At 49.5% G+C, this 20847-nt stretch overlaps 3 protein-coding genes across 9 annotated transcripts; 2 read left to right on the forward strand and 1 right to left on the reverse strand.

The window, feature by feature from the left end:
- The first annotated feature begins 877 nt into the window (after nucleotides 1-877).
- LOC101078918 (phospholipid scramblase 2) lies at nucleotides 878-6220 on the forward strand. The gene is made up of 8 exons (XM_003966881.3): nucleotides 878-1016; nucleotides 1676-1737; nucleotides 3107-3393; nucleotides 3607-3649; nucleotides 3730-3950; nucleotides 4791-4952; nucleotides 5043-5204; nucleotides 5284-6220. Exons 2-8 carry the CDS (start codon nucleotides 1725-1727, stop codon nucleotides 5341-5343), a joined length of 948 nt encoding a protein of 315 aa, XP_003966930.1. The 5' UTR covers nucleotides 878-1016; nucleotides 1676-1724; the 3' UTR covers nucleotides 5344-6220.
- Nucleotides 6221-6403: 183 nt separating this feature from the next.
- Nucleotides 6404-11454, reverse strand: tnk1 (tyrosine kinase, non-receptor, 1). Of its 7 annotated transcripts, XM_029840125.1 has the most exons (15): nucleotides 10367-11012; nucleotides 9814-9994; nucleotides 9641-9705; nucleotides 9379-9570; nucleotides 9142-9294; nucleotides 8966-9071; nucleotides 8794-8892; nucleotides 8584-8710; nucleotides 8282-8428; nucleotides 8119-8213; nucleotides 7770-8042; nucleotides 7580-7647; nucleotides 6994-7433; nucleotides 6809-6919; nucleotides 6404-6722 (listed from the first exon to the last, which is right to left on the reverse strand). In XM_029840125.1, exons 3-15 carry the CDS (start codon nucleotides 9690-9692, stop codon nucleotides 6585-6587), a joined length of 2001 nt encoding a protein of 666 aa, XP_029695985.1. In that variant the 5' UTR covers nucleotides 9693-9705; nucleotides 9814-9994; nucleotides 10367-11012; the 3' UTR covers nucleotides 6404-6584. The 7 variants fall into 7 exon arrangements, with proteins under 7 accessions (XP_029695985.1, XP_029695984.1, XP_029695983.1 ...); XM_029840124.1 differs by lacking the exon at nucleotides 10367-11012 and adding an exon at nucleotides 11320-11454 and having other exon boundaries at nucleotides 8794-9071; XM_029840123.1 differs by lacking the exon at nucleotides 10367-11012 and adding an exon at nucleotides 11086-11323 and having other exon boundaries at nucleotides 8794-9071.
- Nucleotides 11455-13321: 1867 nt separating this feature from the next.
- trmt44 (tRNA methyltransferase 44 homolog) lies at nucleotides 13322-19893 on the forward strand. Its single transcript, XM_003966905.3, has 11 exons — nucleotides 13322-13879; nucleotides 13949-14066; nucleotides 14144-14363; nucleotides 14441-14509; nucleotides 14702-14809; nucleotides 15318-15389; nucleotides 15789-15895; nucleotides 16121-16304; nucleotides 17178-17517; nucleotides 19350-19466; nucleotides 19538-19893. Exons 1-11 carry the CDS (start codon nucleotides 13549-13551, stop codon nucleotides 19768-19770), a joined length of 1899 nt encoding a protein of 632 aa, XP_003966954.2. The 5' UTR covers nucleotides 13322-13548; the 3' UTR covers nucleotides 19771-19893.
- The last annotated feature ends 954 nt before the right edge of the window (nucleotides 19894-20847 follow it).

Raw genomic sequence — 20847 nt, forward strand, 5'->3', positions numbered from 1 at the left:
GTGCGTCTGAGGAAGAACGTAGCAAAATAAGAACAAAATACTTGGTTTTTTTTCTGAAATAAGAGCAGCAAGAACCGAAAAAGAAACATTAATTCAAGTAGTTTTCCACAGAAACGATGGTTCTGGCAACAGCGTGTCCCCGTGTTTTTACTCAGATTTGCTGTTGTTTCTTTGGTTAAAAGCCTCCTGCCGTACCTCTGAGGATACTATTTCTACAGCGGGAAAACAAGCAGAATTCTCAATTTGCAAAAGTTTTAAACCCTTTCTCCATCACATTCAAGAAACTTAATGTTGCTGACCTTTGACATGGGAAATCGAATCATCTCACCAGTGCAAAACCTAAACTTAAATCCAGAGTTTTGACCGTAGAAGGGAAATTGTGCCGACCTTTGAACCGCGACCCTCAGTTCCTTTGAACGACAGAGAATACTTTATTCAGATTAAAATTTAAAACATACGCCATTAAACATCTTCTAGATTCAAAATGTACAGTAAAAATTCTAGGACATTAAAAACATTCGCAATTATTCTGAACTTTGCGGAGCAACGTATTAATTGAAAAAAAAAATCCCCCCCAAATTTCTCTGGAATTCACCTGGAAAACAAACAATCAAACAAACAAACAAACAAAAATCCCCTCCCCAGTTCTGATGAACGCGCTCAGAAGCCATGACGTCACCGAGGGCGTCCGCGCACCGTTGGCGCCACCTGGTGGCTCCTTCAGACACCGCAGGAGATAAATAAAGCCGCGCCACGCCCTCCGTGTTATAAACACACAGAAACGCATGTTTGCGTTTTCATGGTGGGGAACGTCTTCGCAGAATATCAAATAGTCGCCATTTTAAGTTTAACCTGAGAAAAAGGTCGCGAGGGAGGGGAGGAGGAATTCACGATAAGGAGGAGGAGCAACGGCGGCGACGTGAGGAAGGAGGGAAAGTCTTCCTCATCTCCGCGGGTCGAGTTTCCTCGCAACTGTTGCCAGTTTTGGGGGAAATCCTGAGCCCAAGACGAAACAGGTGAGATTTTAATGCTTTTGCCTTTATTCGCTGCTCAATTTGACCAAATGGCGGGTTCCTCATAAGCGCGCGCGTGTTTGAAGGTGAGGCCCCACAGGGGGATTACGTCACGGACTCTAATTAACCACAGTTGTGTTCGAAATGCTAAAACTCAGTTTTGGGCGATTCTGTGTCGGTTTTCCAAGTTTTTCCAACGACAAAGAACAAAAAAGAAACGGATGACCACCCAACCCTTCCTGGAAAACACACACACACACACACCCCCACCCCCGAGTTTCCTGACTTTTGCTGAAGGATACGACAAACAGACCAATTTGATCCAGAATTATGACTCTAATCTTCCCTTTGGAAATTCTTTCCCCCCAGAATCATGTGGAAAACGCCCTGTTCACGCTTTGCCACATAAATCACACCAACTACCAGCACTTTCCCCCTCCGCTTCTCGGGGGCTCCTGACTTCACTTTGCCCCATTTTTGCTCAGTTTATTGGGCGCAGCTGAACTTCCAAGTGACTGAATCACACGACCTGCTCGCAATAATTCGCGTTTATTGGACGCTTTAATTGTCACTTTCATCATGTGAGTGAAGGAGGTAACAGTTTTCCATGTGATGAATTTCCTCCTCCGCCTGTCTCCCTCCTCCTCTCCCCATTCCTCCAGTTTCCTATAGAGACCCCAGGAACGTACCGGGAAGCGAACCATCCTGGTCATGTCCGCCCCTGGTAAGTGACTCAACCGTTGCCTTTTTACCCTCAATGTCACAACAACAGTTGATTTTAACCTTCCTCATTTCTCCGTCCGAGCCACGTTTTTCTAGATCTTTCGCCCCTTCCCTCCCCCCGCCTCCGCATTCCTTCTCTGTCTTTGGGTAATTTGCCCTCAATTAAGCTGTAGAAATTCCGCGGGCCGCCGGTTTGGAAGGTTCAGTCTGTCCTGGCGGTTGAGGCGGTGAAAGGTGTTGTTGTGCGGGCAGGTTTCCGCTCACACTGATTTTAAGTTTGCGTTACTGGGACGCTGCAACTTGCTGACTTTCAGGTTTTCTTTAATTGTTGGAAAGGCAGAACAGGAATAAGTCACTTCCCGACAACTTTAAATGACCTTCAGCGCCACTGTTGCCCCCCCCAAACGCCATCTCAGGTGAATGAAACCGGTTTGACAGGTTATGACACCAACATTAGCTGCTACAAGCTAATTTTAGCCACTATGTATCAATATCTCAAACATAACAAAATACGGTGAAGCTAAAACTAGCTTGGCAGCTAATGGCTTAAAAATGTTACCCTACTTGCATCTACGACTATTGGTAGCTTCCGCATGTCCCCTCCTGATGTTACGTGCTAATATTTTTTAAAAAAAGAAGCTTGCTGAAGTGAAGTGAGAAACGCTGCTCTGAGGTGACCACAGACCATGCTGCATGTTAGCACCACGTTCTTTTCCTGTTAAACATTTGACTGTGTTTCCGCTCGGATGGGACAGTGGTGACATGTGTTTTGTGTGACACTCATTATTCCGCTTAATTCAATAAATCAGCCTTCACCCACACACACTCCCACACACACACACACACACACACTTTTTGGCCGTGTGTGTTTGCTGTAAGATCTGGTTTTTCTTGTGAGACCAGATCTGAACTCGAGTGACGCTAAGCTCCTGGCGGCGTGTTTCCACTGGTCAGATCATCTGCAGCCATTACGTTTGTGGTTGGGGAAGGCGTCTGCTGTTTGTGCAGCATTTAACCACGAGAAGTGCAACGCGCTCCAGTACCGACGTTTGACTGCTGGGCCGCCGCTGCAGCTTGGCTAATAAGTAGCTTATTGGCTCTGTGAGATGATCTCAGGCACACACACACACACATGCACTCTCACACACTTACAAGTGTTGAGCACTCGCCCTGCTCCGTGTAGACGGGGGTGAAGCGGCATTTATTAGTGTTTTGGAAGGTGAGGGTGTTTGTTTATTTATTTATTTTTTGAAGTTTTGTGTGATTTGAAGCCAAAGAAGCTCTGAATATAGAGGGGACATTAAGAAGCAGCAGGAAATGGAATAATCAGAACCTCTGAAAAGGACTTGAGCCCGATGCCTGTTTTCCAGGTTATCCAGGCTCTCCCAACCAGGCGCCGTACCCCATGGCTCACCACGGGGGCCAGATGGTGGCCCCTTACCCGTCTGGCCCAGGTGGGTACGGAGACCCTCAGGCCCCTCCTCCAGGCTTCAACATGAACTATGACCAAGGCCAGCCGCCGGTTGTCATGTACCAGCCCGGTCCCGCTCCAGGACCGGAGTACGGCGGTCATCCCGGAGCGATCTCCCCGGCGCCGCTCAGCGGGCCTGGCAACGTTCCGGTCGGTGTCCCACCAGGGCTGGAGTACCTCACACAGGTATAGACGGAGAACCTCTAGAAAACACCACAGCTGGGCTTTGTCCTTCATACTGGTTCAGGTTCTGCTGTTTTCTTTTGGACTGAGCGGGTCAGGTTCCCCTCATCAGAACAGGGCCCTTTTAGCGGTGGTTTTATTTGGTTCCAGGAACTTTTTTAGACGCTCCTCTAGGTTTAGCAAACACATTCATGACAATCAAATGCTTTGTTTTAGGTTGACCAGATCCTGATCCACCAGAAAGTAGAACTCCTGGAAGGTAAGACGGGCTCGCCAAAGTCGCTCCCGCTCAAGAAGCAGCGGAGTCCCATCAGGTTGTTGCTTTGTCTTGATGTCCAGCGTTCATCGGCTTTGAGACCAACAACCAGTACGAGATCAAGAACAGCCTGGGCCAGAAGATCTACAAGGCCAAAGAGAAGAACGACTGCTGCACCAGGAACTGCTGCGGGTCGCTGCGCAGCTTCGACATGAAGATCAAAGACAACATGGACCGCGAAGTCATGCGGCTCATCCGACCTTTCCGCTGCGTCTCCTGCTGGTGCCCCTGCTGCCTTCAAGAGGTCTGTGAGTGCATGTGTGTGTGTGTGTTGTGGTAGCGAGTGAGGACCCGAGGACCGCAAAGTCGGGACGTTTTCACTTAAAAGGCCCATTTTCGGGTTGTGACCTGGGTTCAGGTGTAGGACAGACCATTATGTCAGAGTCCTCACAATTATAGAAATGTAAATGTGTGTGTGAATAAGTTTCAATGGTCTCATAGTTTATTGATTTTTCCACACCAAAATTACCTTTGGACCGACTGTAGTTCTTGGACAAATATAATCAGGCGTCGTGTTCAGAAAGGTCGGTAGATTGGTGTCGCTCTTGGCCTTTCGAATACCCGAAAGGATAAATATTATTCACAAGTCATTTGTTGATTCGGTGCTGCTTGAAGAATGAAATGACAAAGCGATCCAGTCAACCGGGAATGGAAAGGAAAGCAAAGAAATGTGCTTTACTCTAATATTTTAGTAGCATTAACTGTTAGCACGTAAGCTAGCTAGAAAGGTCGATATCGGAGGCATCTGCTGGACTGGCCTCCGCCCCAACCGTCCCCCGACTCTGAGAGTCTTTTCTTTCACTTTCTGCTTAATCGAATCGTTGTGTGTCCACTTTGGCTAGGAGCCAGGCTGCACACACACACAGACACACACACACACACACACACAGACACACACAATGCAGTTTTGTTTGGCAGCCAGACAGGAGCCACGTGAGATGTGTTGCCTTCACTATGTGGTGGGACTCACTCAGCATTCATGGCTACATTTCCCGTCACAGCCGGTCTTCATCCGCTCGGCTCCAAGTATTGCAGCCACTCTGGGATAACGTGTGTGTGTGTGTGTGTGGGGGGGGTCCCACAGATGGAGGTTCAGGCACCCCCGGGCACAACAATAGGTTACATCAAACAGGACTGGCACCCTTTCCTGCCCCGGTTTTCCATCCAGGGGGCCAATAAGGAGACGTGTCTGAAACTGGAGGGGCCCTGCCTGGCCTGCAACTGCTGCGGGGACGTCAACTTTGAGGTGAGCGCTTGGGCGTTCCTGGTCCTGTCCTGCACGCCGCCACTAGAGGGCGAACGTTTTTTGACAGTCCCTCGTTTTGTTGCTCCGCAGCTGAAGGGCAAAGACAACGACAAGCCCATCGGTCGCATCAGCAAGCAGTGGAGCGGCCTCCTGAAGGAGGTCTTCACTGACACCGACAACTTCGGCATCCAGTTCCCGCTGGACATGGACGTGAAGATGAAGGCCGTCCTGCTGGGGGCCTGCTTCCTGATCGTGAGGCTTCGCCTTCTTCCTTTTAAGGCCCGCCACTGGCGCCGGTCTCCTCTCACTCATGTCTTCTGTCTCCTCGCAGGATTTCATGTTCTTCGAGAAGGTGGGCGAGGCCAACCAGCGCAGCACCGTGTTTTCGTAAACGGGGCAACCGACGCCGTTCCACGTTTATGCACTTTCTGATCGTCTCCTTCGCTTTTTCCAGCGTGTCTTCATCGTCCTGGTGCTGTCCATTTACACAAATACTATTGAAACACTGAATGATGCGTTATTTTGTAAAACTGTCCAGGCTGGTTTTGACCAGCCGCCACATTTGCCTCTAAGTCTTTGAAGTCTCAAGAGTCTTGAGCATCTGCCACCTTCTGAGCTTTAATAGCACGCTAACGGACACCAACATCTAGTAATGTAATAGTGTTTATACACGTATGATTGTTTATTACTGTTGTTCATGATGTACAGTCAGTGTTTAGGAGTCTGTTTTTTAGCATCGTAAATGCTAATCTCCCAGACTGAATTGTTAAGCATTGTATTTTATCACCACGCTGTTTCGGGGAACGTCGTTGCAGGGAGCGAGGAGATCAGAGCCAAGTGTGCCTGTCTAGACCAAACAATTTCACCTGCTAAAGGTCGGGTTGGTGGGAGATTTTAGATTAATTCGGCCAGTTCAGAACCAACCCAGGGCTTTGGATCACTTTGGAACTGTGCCTTTAAACGCAACACGTGGTGAAACGAAGGTCTCGTTAGGTGACTGTGAACTTCTGTGGTTGCCATAGATGCTGCGACCACTGCCAAAACCTCCAGACACCACTCCAGCAGCAGATGCTATGTTTACCGTAGTAACCACATATATTTAGCACTTGTATATCCAATAGGGTATCACTAGCTTCTTGAAGCTAAAGGATGCTTAGTTTTCTGCCTGTGTTTACGTTCAGACTTGTCAAATAATTCTCCAGCGCATTGTTTTGTAGAGGATGGTCAACATGGTTGTCCATGAATAAAAAAATGTTACGGAAAGAAAACTGGATCAATTTTCATGTGTTTCAGTCATTTAACATTTTTAGGTGAATCAGATTGTTTGCCTACACTACCCACAATGCAACTCACCACAGTGACTGGAGAGATGAGGGACCCTGTTGATGTGTTTTAAATCCAGCCAATATGGAGCTAATCAGTTAATCCTGTTAAACCACATCACCAGATTATCCATTTTATTCACTAAGTCATTTTTATTACAATATTTACAGATTAAGATACAAAAATGTTGCAAAAAAAAGGTTTCAGAACAGGTGTACAAACAAACATTTAGGAGGTTTTTTTTCTTAAAATACAGCCCTTTTACGTGAATATTTCTTAGTTTTTCTAAACATCCGAGGTGGCGCTTTGTCACCGAGGACCGGCCTTTTCTTCACGTGACCACCGGATCAGGTAGCGGCTGGCCAGCTGCAGGTTCCACTGGTACTTGGAGAGGATCCGGAGGCAGTCGTCCCTGGAGCAGAGGCTCAGCGAGTACAGCTGCTCCAACTGAGGACGCCAAACAGGAAAAAGCAGCAGGTTGAATAAAATACAAAAAAAACAAAAACGCGCCAAAGTGAAAAATGGCACGTTACCAAATATCGCCTGACCTTGAGCTGTTGCTGAGCTCGTACTGGGTTCCACTCGTTGCGTTGGAGGGCCATGTCGGCCTCTTCGATGGTCACGCCGTGCACCCCCCCCATGACCTACAGACCCAGGAATATTCAACTCGGTCAGATTTAGAACATTTTTTTTAACGTGCAGAAAGCTGAAAGCTCACCTGTGAGACGAGGCTGTCCCTGGTGTTCTGCAAGTGGGGCGGCCTCTCTCGGCTGCGCTCTCGCTCCCTGCCGTCCGTGTTGTCGTCCAGCTGCGGGGTCGAGCGCGCCATCTGTGTCATTTTTGCCAGGTTAGAGGTGCTCTGCTGCGGCTGAGGCTGCGCCGCCATGACCATGTGCGGAGGCCACGGGGCGCCTGGGACGGGGAGGACTACTGGCCTCCTCTGGGACTTAATTGGGCGTTTGAGATTGGGAGGTGGCGGTCGAGGGGGCGGGACGATGCTGGCCTCGCTGAACCGCCGCGGGTCTTTTTGCATAACCGCACTGTGGGCGGCCATGACAGGAGGGAGGAGTCGGCCCTGTTGATCCACTCTGACTGTGGTTACAGTCTGAGACCGCGGTCGATGTCCACCTAAAACGGACTCCAGGCTCTGGGACATACCTGGACACAAACAATTTAGATTAAGCAGTGACTGTAGATATCTACCGTCACTACCTAGCTCATCCAGCAGGGGGAAGGCTTGTCCACAATAAGCCAATGGACAGCGATATTTTCTTTACATTTTACCACACATTTTCAGTTCCCACCTGCCATTTTTTGCAAATTGGTGCCTTCCTTCTCTTTGACAGGACCCGGTAGCCTCAAGTTCCCACTGCTGCACAGAAAACAGAAAACACGTGAGACCAAGAAACACACCCAGTCTATCTTTATTGTCCGCAGTAATGGTGTAGTAAAACAGTGACATGTTGTTTTGGACAGAGAGGAAGTATGACTGACTCATCCAGGCTCTCCGGCGTCCCCCAGCTGCGGTCTGGGTGGACGTCTCCGTGTCCGGTGTGATGCAGGCTGCCCTTCAGTGGAGTGGAGATGAAGGAGGCAGCGGGCACTGGAACGGGAATGGGAGCAGAAACGGGCCCGGGGCCAGGCCCAGAGTTGGTGGGTGGCAGAACGGCGGAGACGGCAGGTGGCGTTGGCACGGTGAGGCTCGCGGGAAACCAGCCCACCGCCAGGGTTTTCTGGTTCTGGCCCCTCCACTCGGACATCTCCAGGCTGCATAGACCCGCGAAAACATAAACAACAAATAACAGGAGATGGAATTAAATACGCATCCCACCCCTCTGCCCACCTGTGCTCTACCAGGGTCACAAAGTCGTTGGCTGCGAGTGCGAGTTTTCGGGACTCAGAAAAGTCTCTCATGGCTTGTACTTCCTTTGGTTTAGCCTGTAAAGGAGGTCATGGGTCAGGCTGGCGCCGGCTCCATCGCTTGTTCACCGGGCGGTTGAACCCACCTCTGCTACCAACATGCCGAGCTGCGAGAAGTTTGGCCTGTCGTTGGGGTTGCAGGCCCAGCACTTCCGCATGACCACGTACAGCTCCTGAGGGCAATCCGGCGGCTTCTCCAGACGCTCGCCCTCCCGTTCCACGCGCCACAAGATCTGGATCGATGGGAACAAAGAGCTGAGAGCGTGCGATCAAAAGGCCTTTGGGCGGGGTCACATTCCGAACGTGACGACAAACACGCTGAGTGACGCGAGCACACACACGGGGAGCGCGGTCTCACGCGGTCACGTGTAGGCTAACGAGTGCGTACCTGTCTGCCTGTCAGGCCGAACCAGGGCTCCTCACAGTAGGTGAACATCTCCCACATGGTGACTCCAAACATCCACACATCTGAGGAGTGGGAGAAGGAGCCCACGCGGAGGCTCTCTGGAGCACACCTGGAAAACCCCAAAAATGATGTTTTGGGGTATTTTTTTTTGTCTCAGAACCCCGGATGGATTAGATTCCCAACTGCCCTCACCATGCAAACGGGATCCTTCTGTGAGCCGACATCACGTAATGATCCACCTCTTGGCTCAATCCTCGCATGAGGCCAAAATCCCCGATCTTGACCATCTCCCTGGAAGCAAGAAGGATGTTTCTGGCAGCCAGATCCCTGTGGATCAACCTCCTGGTCTCCAGGTAATCCATACCCGACGCTATCTGAGTCGCGAAGAGCCAAAGGCGGACCAGAGGGTACTCGAACTGACGGGCACGCAGGGTGTCGTACAGCGATCCCAGAGAGGCCAGTTCCGTCACCTGAAAAAACATAAATATTCCCAAACATTCCGGCTCCCCAAACAAGTTGACACTCAAAACCAGGTTTTACCATCTTCAGGGGTTGCGTGAGCACCACGCCGTAAAGCCTGATGATGTTGGGGTGGTCCAGCGCCTGCATGGTGGTCACCTCCTGGAGGAAGTCCGTCAGCGTGTCCGTCTGTCTGGACACGCTGTTCCGTAACGTCTTTACCGCAACAGTCAACTAAAGGAATGGGGTAAAAAAAAAAGAGGGATAAATGATCAACCCCAGCAGAATGTGTCATCTACGGAATTCCACCAGTCTCACCACTCTTCCGGTGGGTGTGTGCCACTCTCCCTTCCTCACCACACCGAAGGAGCCGGAGCCCAGCTTCTCGCCCAGCAGCAGCTCGCCGTCCTGTATCAGACACGGCAGAGCCCGACCCACGGGCTCCTGACCCTGGGAGGGGGCGCCGCCGCTCGGCTGGTCCACCGCGTCGCCGCTTCGACCGCTCAACACCTGCAGAGGAACGTTTGGGTTACGGTTCTGTCACGTGACACCGACTCGGGTGTTCCTCCGGGTTTCTGACCTTGGGAATCCACGAGCGTGATTTGACTTTGTGCCGTTTCAGAGCCTCCCATAATCTCCTTTGAGCTGGAAGAAAAGAAAGATGATTAATTCCTTTACAAACTTCGGAACGAGTGACGCTGGCGTGGCTGAAATGACGAGTCAATCGTCGGATTCCCCGCTGATCCGGCTCACCGGGCTTGCTGATCCCGATCTGCTCCAGGTCGGACTCCTTGACGTAGGCGAAATGCTCCAAGCGGGTGATGTTGAGGCCATCTCTGACGCGGAGGTAGAACTTCTCCAACTGGACGTCGGCGAGGAGCTGGTAGAGCCACTGAGTGTCCTGGTCCATCACCATGACCCGGCCCGCCCGTCTCTGCGCTCCACAAACCACAAGGGGAGAATAAGAGAGCCGGGCTCTGTCTCAGTCTGTTTCACAAGGTCCTTAACCCACTTGGGCCTTGTGTGGTTACCACGGAGACCAGACAAAAGCCCCCCGACCTATCACGCTGGGAGGGGGGTTGGATCTAAGACCTCTTTGTTCCGGCACTTTTAAAAACACAATCAATGATGATAAACATTCCTCCGGGTCTGCCTGGATCCCGCTCCACACGGCCGGAATCACTGCGATTCCTCCCACCCCCGACCTCCGATTCCGCTCCTAATGTTGGTACCAGGGCCCCGAATCACCTGCTTATCAGCAGGGCGAGCGCAGCTATGAGTCAGGTAACATTCCGCTGTCAGTTACCTTGGAGAAGAAAAGGAAAACATCCATCCGTAATAAACAACCAGCTCGGCTACATTGCTGCATCAGCTCGCTCCCTCCTGACGACCAGCGTGGGATGGTACCGGCCCGGGCTTGCATTTATGTGTGGGCCAACTCCCAATGAACGCGGAGCCACATTGTCAAAGTGTGGGAAATGTTCAGCGCGCACGCACACATGCGCAGACCTCTTTGGTCATCTTCTCTATGTACAGAGTGATGAATCTTTAACCTGCACAGCTACTGACAAAATACTTCAGTCTGATGGCATGTGCGACCCAATTTCCCACTGCTGAGAGCGACCCGTCACTGGTTAAACTGGTCCGGACTTCCTAACATCTTTATCAGAAACTTGAGATATCACATTGTTTATCCAGTGCAGCCTCGCTTCTGTTTTACACTGTTTACACTGGGGGGTGACCACTTCACTGAGACCGTGAACGCATCACGATTACATACACACGCGCACACGCACCTAAAGGCTGCTTCGGTGACTCAAGTACTGATTTGTTACCAGACAGGTACGCATTCTCGGAAGAGTTGAAAATTAAATCACAAGTATGCATAAACATTCCATTAAATGAAAAGTACCGTTTGATGCTATACTGTACATAGCTGTTATTTTTCTCCCTGTTTAAGAACTTACTTTCAAAAACTGGCGATTATTCCGTAGTGACCGTCATTTTCAGGTACTTACGACTTACGATGACAACAATCGCGGAAGAAGACGTTACTGTTTAACCGCGCACGCCCCGAGAAAGGTGATCCATGTTGTTATTGGAACCATCCGCCGGCGACGTGGAAGGAAGTTTTTCCTCCCCAAATCACAAGTTTGTCTTCTCTCAAAACACCGATATGAAATATCCTCCACGTTTTCCACAAAACATGTAACCCTTTGGTGTTGATAATGAGTCACGTTAGCGCCGCTGGAGATCTACCTGTGTGTGTTATCGGTTCTTCTTATTCCATTTCCGGTGTTTGAGTTGACCACACCCCTTCCTATATGATCACCTGGACTTACAGCAGCATAATGGGAATTTACCTGTACAAACACAAATGTAGCTGAATTTATATCTAAACCTCGTTTTACTCTGCGTAATCTATATACGTAGCGCACCTACAAACTAGCTACTTCAGCGTTAATTAATGCTAGTAAGCTAAATCTAAATGCTAGACTCTATAGGATGACAGCAGTATAGATAAATGTGTTAAAGTAGATCACTGCCGTTCATAGAATGTTAACTTATAGTTTGCCTATAAAAGCTACTTTTCAAATTCTCTCAAACCCCAAATTTCATAGGACGCCCTCAGTGCAGCTAAATAGCAGTTTATTTCAAATATACTATTTTGTAGATTATACCAGAGGTGCATTAAAGATCAGGTATTTGTTTACTGGCAGCTATATCAGCAGTATACATGCCAGTTAAAATGACATGTTCTTTTACAGATTATAGCTAAAAGCTAGCTACTGATTGCTAGTTTATGGAATGCAAAGCTAATGCAGTGTCACCTGTTCATTTGTTTATTATGAAGCAGTTTGAACTCATTTACGATTTATAGACCCTTCCATTTGATTTAATAAACTTAATTTAGCAGCTGTAATGTGAAAAGGTTAGCTCAGTGCTTCATAAAAGTTTGCATTCTTCAATAATTGTAAGGTTTTATGGTATAATGACCAATTATGTAGCTAATAAGGAAATAGCCCAGTCCCAGTATGATTGTAACTTCTAGAATAATACTAATTATGTGCATTAACTCAGACGAAACTCCACGAGGTGAGTGTGAGTGTGTTACTGTCCTCTGCTACTTGTTGTCAGACAGGTCTGACAGGATATTTTTTCTTCGGCAGGTCTTGAAAGCAAAGCAGGCTGCACGTGTGGAAAGGCTGCACTTTGCACTTCCTGGTACAGTATCTGACTGTTTCCCCTCCCTGCCTGAGAGGGTCAACACACAAGAGTTCAGCACTGCTGCCGTTCAAACGCTGTATTGCTTTTAGTCTTGTTCTGCCTTTACTATAGAAGCATTTTTTTTACTGACTCAACATGTAACTATAATCATAGTTACAGTACAGAATAAGAGCTGCCCTTTTCAACATCCTTTGCAGTAAAATACCCAATTTTTGATCTGATATGAGCAGGATTTTGGTTACTTATTACTAGAAAATCATGTTTTGAACATAATTTAACCACCACCTCAACTGAACAACTGAATATTGAATATTCAATGTCACCATTAATATGTTTTACAATACTAACAACACACAGCAAGCACAACAGATGACCCATTGACCTGATGTGTCAGAGAAATTTAACCAGCCTAACAGGTTAGTAAGGTTACTAATTACAATTTCAGTATTTACGACCAGCACTAAATGAGTTTGTGGATATTTTTGTGCTGTCCTAAATCTTCCAGACTCATTCCCAGATATGAAATTTGGTTTCACCTGTAAAGGATACAGCCAACAAATATAAGCTGTCCATAAAAGCAGTCAACTGTGAACTGTTGTACGACAAAAGTCAACTTTTCTGAGGCAAAGTTATTTGTTTGCATTAAGTTCAAAAGTCATTTGTCATAAAACTGAAAGTTCAGGTTGTGAAACTGCTGATGAAAGAGACAGAGGAATTTACAAAGTATACATAGGGTTACAATGTTTAAAAGTAAAATAACAACTCTGTATTGCAAAAAATGTATCTTGTTTTTTATATCACCATTTTACAACATTTTATATTGTGCATATTTTGAAATTATACAGTTCCATAATACAATTATTACTATGTAAAACATTAAGACTTGTAAAGGTGCCACAATATATTGTGAAACAATTATCTAAGAACCTGGAATATATGTATTTTTACTTTAGTCTTAAAGATAACTGACAAAAACTAAAAAGTATATCTACTCTAAGCACAACAGCGCCCTCTGCTGTCTGACTGGGCAAGCTGTAGCCTAGCTAAACGTCATCATCCCGCGACAATATCTCATCAACAACTGAGGATTACGTTTGAAAGGTTTCCGATTTTATATATTATTGATTTGATCACCATTTTAAAATACCTTTGTTTTGTGGTTTAGTTACGTCGAAACCGGACATCTATGTCACCGGGTTCGTGTTTTATTTGTAAACGTGGTCCCCTGTAATACCGGGAGATGTCAAACTTGATCACGATATGCCGAAACTGTGCGATATAAAGTTTCCAAGTGGATGCAAAACTCTTCCCGAAGGGTTTTGGTCGTCCGTAGACGTCTGGATAAAGAAACCTCACGTTGTAAACAAGCGTCTTTGTGGCGCGAAGGAGACAGAGGGTGAAAATGTGGGCAGAGAGGCTCTGAAATTCCTGCTGGACGATTCGGAATCCTCTTCTAAGGTGTTGTCCTTCATAACGGGCCATGTCTCCGAGACAGAGGAACACAAAGAACCCTGGTGTTTCAGTGTCAGAACAATTATCCCCAAAGTCAACCGTTATGGATCAAAGTCACATAAGGAGGTGATACTCAAAGGTAAGGAGAGATCGTGCCAGAAAGTACCCTTTAACTGTATTTGAAGCCATTATTTTTTGTCTTTTCCAGACTATAGCAAACAACAAGTGACTTTCCTTCCGTTTGAAGAGGATGCTGGAGGACAAGTGTGTCTTAAGAGTGGCAACATTTATCAGATTCTGCTCATTAACCAGGACTGTGAGGAATGGTGAGAACATTTCTGAGCATATTATACAGCTCTAACGGTTCTTATTTGGTCATCGGTGTTGATGTTTTCCTCTGCAGGGTCGTGGAGCTGCACCTGATGGCCCCGGATGCCTGGTTCTCCGACGGCGTGGCGTACCCGCACCCTGCCTGGTTCTCCACGGACCTGCTCCCGAAGCTGGCGCGCTGGGCTTCGGAGAACAAGAGCAGCGAGTTCAGCAGCACCTTGTCTCTGCTGCCGGTGGAGAAGTACAGCGCCACCTACCAGCAGCTGAAGGGGAAGTACAAAGCTTTGGTGAAGGTGAAGCGCTCGCTCGTCTTCCTCATCTGCGATGATTGTAGCGCTTCCAGTTTCAGCTATGATGGTCATTTCTCTAGGTCTGGCCGGAGGTCACGGATCCAGAGAAGTTCGTGTATGAAGACGTTGCCATAGCGACGTATCTCCTGGCAAGTCCCATCCTGCTTGTTAATCCTTCCTTCTTAGTGGATTCATCACCTCGTGCGTTGTTGAAATGCGAGCGACCTCAGTTAAGTGGGTCGCTCGATGGCAAACGCGGCTGCGATGCTCTGAATTGATTGACGCCAGGTTTATTGGCGAGATTTAAAGCCCGCTCCAACACGCACGATTCATCCCCGCAGGTGCTCTGGGCCGAGGAGCGTGCACGGAAAGGCCTCACTGCCCGGCAGACGTTCGTGGACCTGGGATGTGGAAACGGCCTCCTCGTCCACATACTGACCAACGAAGGGGTGAGTTATGTCCTGATGTCCAGACTGAAGACGCACGCGCTGAAATATGAGAATAAATCAATAAAACGCCGACTCGGCAGGATAGAAGAGGAAATATTTGGATCGATGAAATACCGACGTTCATCTCACTGATAACCCTGATGCTGATCGATCAATTGAGGGTAATTCCCAGATTTCCAGCCCAATAATAAAGAATCAGGATGTAAATTCCTTGCAAACATGACAGAATTTGAGTTTTCTCATCAATCACCTGCGCTAACACCAAGAGAAGCGCTGGCGTCTCAGAGCAGAGGTCTTTAATTAACCACATTTTCTCTGACAGCTTAATCAATGACACGGGGGCGTTCGGGCCCCCAGCTGGGGGGATTCGTGCGTCTGAATATATTAAGGCTGCGCTTGTCCGTCTCCCAGATGGCCAATCGGGAACGAGGGCAGGTGTAATTGTGATTACTCGCGGTGGTTAGCAGGAGCGATTAGCCGCTGATCGTCATGCCGTTTTGTGCCGCAGCATTCGGGAAAGGGCATCGATGTGAGGAAGAGGAAGATCTGGGACATGTACGGCCCCCAGACTGTGCTGGAGGTGAGGCACTTCTGACTGTTATCATTTTTTAAATGAATATTTGATATGTGATGATGCCGTTAAGCACATCTAAAAGTCCCATCAGCAATGGTGGGCGGCACCTGTCCCCTCCTCCGGGCTCCCTGTTAGTCATTTTGACAAAGAGCTGCTTCCATTTCAGCTCATCCATTATTCACTGACTTTTTTGGGGGGGGGAGCAAATGCGGCGCCCCCTCAAGGGCTGTTGATCCTGGTGATTTGGGCCACACATCTGTCCAGTTTGAGAGATTCCTCAATTAATTCTCCTATATGTCACCTTGATATTCAGGATGTATGCACCCCCCCCCCCAGATCAAATCACGATGGCCTGACTTGTCCCTGTTTTGAGGAGCTCTCATGGTTTTCTGTCTGCTATTTCAGGAAAAAGCAATTACTCCCAGCGAGAGCTTCTTATTCCCGGGTACAGACTGGCTGATTGGGAACCACTCAGACGAGCTCACGCCGTGGATCCCAGTTATAGCAGCCAGGCGAGTCATCAACGCATAATCTCATTCAGCACCTCAAGTGCCAGCTGATCTCTCCAAGTGGGAATAACAGCGCGTCCCGTCGAAGGCCTGCGCTGCCCCGGGCGGCCACCCGGGGGCGGTGTTGCGCCTCACTGTGCGTTATCAGGCTGTCAAAAAAAAAGCTTCAACTCGGATTAAAACCAAACTTTATTATTATTGTTATTGTGTCATTTTCCCTCTGCGCAGGTCGTCCTACGCCTGCCGATACTTCGTCCTGCCCTGCTGCTTCTACGACTTCTACGGAAAATACCAGAGACGCCAGTGCAGGAAGTCCCAGTATCGGGAATATATCGACTTCATCGCCGCGGTCAGCCACATCAGTGGTTTTCAGACGGACGAGGACTGTTTGAGGATCCCGTCCACCAAGAGAGTAAGCTAACAAATCCACTGTAAACATGCGTCGCGTTTAAACGGGTCACTCCCTGCTCATTCCTGAGACTCTAAGGGGGGAAAAGCAGCTGTAAATGTCATTTGCTGTGATTGGTGGCTTGCTCGCATATTTCATGATTGGATTCTGGCTCTGGCACAGTGTCCCGGCTCGTCTTTCACCGTCTTCCTCCATCTTTCCATCTCCGCTGTCAAAAAAAGGGAGCTTTCCTAAACACGCTCGGTCCCACAACTTTATCATTAGTACATCTAAACATTTACATGTTTATTCACATTTCTGCCTGTACTCACACCCCACAATATTCCAAATACATAAATCTGAATCTGGGAGGAGGATCGGGTCTTTGGGGTGTTCCCTGTCCAGCCTGTTTTCCCCAGAGGAATCAAAAAGTTGTGTTATCTTTGTCATATTGACCATTTCCTGGTAACATGCTGTTTAAAAGATGACGGCTTCAACAAACATCTGTTAATCTTCTTCTTGGGCAACACTGGATAAACATTTGAGTCACAAATTTTACTCTAAACTATTTTTCCCACTCAGAGCTTTGAGGGCGAGTTCAGATTTTGTTTTGTTAACGGGGATTTTGACGGGAATGAGCTGAGAATTCAGTTTTTTCTGCAAATATCTGGTTTCTGAGGGTTTTCACTTAAAATTTGAAATTCAGGCTTTTTTTTCTCTTTTTTTCTGACTTTAACCCCAATTCTGCCTTTGATTCCCTTTCCTCGGATGCTCTTTCCTGCTCGTCTCCGCTCTTTTATGACACCTTTTATCTTGGCGTCCGTGGTTAAAATGAATTCAAGCGCCTCATTTCTCCTTTATTACTTATAAATATCTCCTGCAACCGACTGTCTGTAGGTCTGCCTGGTCGGATTGTCGAGGAACTACCAGCTTCCTGGCGAGGCCGAGGCAGAGCGGCGGAGAACTGACTACATCCACGCGCGCAGATTGGCCCCTGGGGTCACGGGTCAAAGGTCAGCTGCGAGAAATGATGGCGAGGGTTGCTGCGGGAGTGGAGAGGCCCACGGGAGCACCTGGGGGTCGGGGTTCCAGCCCAGGGAGCGCGTCGAAACGGTTCGGAACTGCGCCGCTCTCCCGCGGGACATCGTCGACGGTGTGGTCCAGCGGGTCGCCAGCTCTCTCCTGGAAATGACCGACGATGGCGGCGAAGGTGCGACGGGCGACTGGAACAGAGGAGGTAAACCGCCGACCCCCAAACGACCGTAAAAGGTTCCTGCCGCACTCTGAACTGAAAGCCTCCTTTCTCCATACGTTCCTCTTCAGGAACTTTAAAACACGTTTAGCTTTGTCATGTTAGCATTTTTCGCCCTCCCCCTCCATCATCCCAGCCGCCGCCCCCGCCTCCTGTCAGCAAAAGCTCCGCCACACGGAGCCGAGCAACTTTGAACCCTCCGCCGCGCCCTCAGTCAGCCTTTCCCTGCACACACACACACACACACACACACACACACACACACGGACGCGGCCGTGCACCACCCACGCGCCGCCACTGCCGACATCCACGCTTGCAGTATAAATGAGATAAGGAGGCCCACGGTGATTAAAACACAACGTCGGGATGTCAGAGCTGAAATTAGGTAGAAAAAAAAAAAGGGAGAAAATATGACTGAGAGCAAACACAGACCCTGGCTGGATGAATTATGCATCTCCGCCTATGATTTATGCAAAAGCAGGCATTTATATGGAGGTTTTCCCGGCCGCCGTTGTGTAAGAGCAAAGGGTAGAATCAAGGTTAGCCCGATATTAAAAAATCCAGGAAGGAGATGTGGAGATTTTGTTTGCTGTTTGAGCCGACGCTGCTGGAGTAACAAAGGATGCGACTTGAGCCCAGTTTTCTGAGACCTTTGACTGGTTTCTCCCCTCAGATCTTCTGCAGTGAAAATGCTGCCTCACAGGGGCTTTTTGGGGGCAGTTTAAGTGCCGAATGTGCAGCGTGTGCAGCCGGCCGCTTTAGTGAAGTCGCTAATTTATGCATGCGGCGCTGCTGCCTGAGCTCCCGCCGTTATGTAACGGTGCTGGAACGAGGAGTGAGCGTGCAGCTTCACCTGCCTCGCAACACCGGCTCTGGCCGCGGAGGCAGGAGGTTAGCGACGGCACAGCGTTCCCATCACTGGAGCGGCGGAACACGCCGCCGCCACGAGCCGGCCACCCGCGGCGTGCTTCAGAAAGCGCGCTTCCAGTGGCGCGTCGCCCTCGTCCTCCCTGATTTGAAGCGCGCTCAGGCTTCCACTCGTCACCTGACACGTCCGGTGTGTCCCGGTGGCGGAGCGTCTCTTGATGATGCGGCAGTTTTTGGACGCTCTTCCGTGATTTTTCTGTCGCAAAGCAGAGATCCCGTCCATCCTGGGGGCGGAGTTTTGCACAGTTGATGTTTAAGATGCAGCTTTATGCCAGACGTTAATCAATGGTGGTCGCTGGTCGTCGTCCAAGTCTGCTCTGTCAATACCAGCACTCCCATTAATCCCCATTAACAGTAAAGGGCAGCTCTAAATGGTCTATTGATATTGTATGAAGGGCCGGAGCGGCGAGGCCCCTTGGGGCCGCCGCTCTGCCCGCCGTCACCACGTGGCACAACCGAGCGTGGGAGCGTCTCGCATATTTCAGGCATTAGCTCATCGGTCCGCAGAGCTAAATTTAGCACGCAGCATGCAACGGGCACCACCACGTCCATAATTTACCGGGAACGCAGCCTTAAATGTGACGATTTGAGACCTTCGTCGGGTTTCCCGTCCACGCGGAACGACTCTGCTTTGACGTGTCCGTCCTCACCGGAGGAAAAAGCAAAAACAAACCGGAATTTGAAGCACGGCGTGACCCTCCGCGCTGTGAGGAGGGTGAGGAGGGTTGATATTTGTATAAAACAAAGGTCGGCCGTGGCTGAATTCCCTCCCGGGGGTTAAAGGTCAAAAGTGCATCGCAAATGCAGGATCGTGTAGCTGCTCGAAGCGGCCTTCGGACTTGCTCGCTGCGCGTTGGCGTTCACTTCCCGCCTTTTTCCCTCCGTCTCAGGGAGCCTCTCGGTCGGCGAGGCCGCCGGGCTGCTGGAGCCTCAGACCCTGCAGCTGCTGAAGAAGGAGTGTGGCGGCCTCCAGACGCTGCTCAGGAACCACCACCAGGTCTTCAGAGGTCAGTCGCCTTCATGAGCGGGACGGGCGTTGGCGTCCAGGAGGGGTCTGATCGCTTTCTTCCCTTTACAGTCGAGGGAGGGAGGGTCTTCATACGAGACGGCCGTGACCCAAAGCCCTCCAGAGGGGACGCCAAGAGGAAGCCCGTCGCCCCCGGCGCCCTGAAAACTCGCCCTTGCTGGTTTTACGACCACCATCCCCAGCGCTGCCCCCTGCAGGCCGAAGCCTGCGCCTTCGCCCACGGGCCGGATGACCTCCGACCCTCCGGCCGACCTCTGAAGAAGATAAAAAGCCACGTTTGCTGATTGATTCTTTGATTTCTGAACTTGCTGAACTTTCCTCATCCCGATGGTTGATTTCCGTTGCCTTTTTATTTATTCCTCTGCTAAAGCTGTTCTTGCGCTATATTAAAGGGCCTCTTCAAGATGCACCTTTGTTTGTTTTGCGATCATGATGGATTTGCTTTTATTGAAGCGGACTTTCGTGGCGGCTTGTCGAGCCGTTTTCCCTTCCCTCTCCCCCAGGGATGAGAATGACGCTACTAAAGAACCGTCTTTTTGCGACGTTTTGATCACATTTCACAAGGGAATGCCGATCCCAGTCGGGCTGAAACTGTTGGTGTTTTTCCAGTTTGGGCGCTCCTGCTGTGCCCAGCAACACGTGGGCTTTAATGACCGGTTTAAATCACCCCCCCCCCCCCCCGCACGCACGCCATTTAGCTGCCAGAAAGAAATTAAATCACGAAGACGGTAAAGTCGCTCGGTCCGATCCAATCGACCTCCTGGTCCCCATTTAAACTGCCTGTGACGTGGCGGCAGATCAGAGGGCGCCGTCCCGTCTGATCCCCACCCCCGCACCTGACATCCTGTCGAGACCCCGGAGCTTTTCCGGAAGCTTGTGCAGAAGCCGAGTCGTCACGGCTCAGCTTATGTCCGCCACGCATCGCTGCCCAGGAGGGAGGGCGAGGACACCCCACCCCCCACACCGCCCCCCCACAGTTACGCCATTTCAGCAAACAGATTTTTCTCATTTGATTACTTCAGAGATTGTGTCTGTGGAAATGAGCCTCGTTGGTGACATTTGTCGTCTTTGACATTTCAGTCTCGTCCCCTCTCCCGTCGTCTCGCAAACGTTTGTGGTTTCCTGCCACGCTTGCGGAATAAACGTAGCGCTAACAAGTTAATAGCAGCAGAAGAATCGGAAGCCAAATTTAGGTCAGAGAGAAGCGGCTTCATCTCGCACGGCAACGTCCCCCTCATGCTTTATTCACCGTGGCACCGCAGGGGCCCCATCTGGGATGTGCAGAAGCCTCTTTCAGCAAAAGCAAGAAATGCAGGACAGCCAAATCTCTTGTTCGACTGTCGGTGGCGTCTGGTGTTTGG

This window comes from Takifugu rubripes, chromosome 8, assembly GCF_901000725.2.
Source record: "Takifugu rubripes chromosome 8, fTakRub1.2, whole genome shotgun sequence".
Taxonomy (NCBI): Eukaryota; Metazoa; Chordata; class Actinopteri; order Tetraodontiformes; family Tetraodontidae; genus Takifugu; species Takifugu rubripes.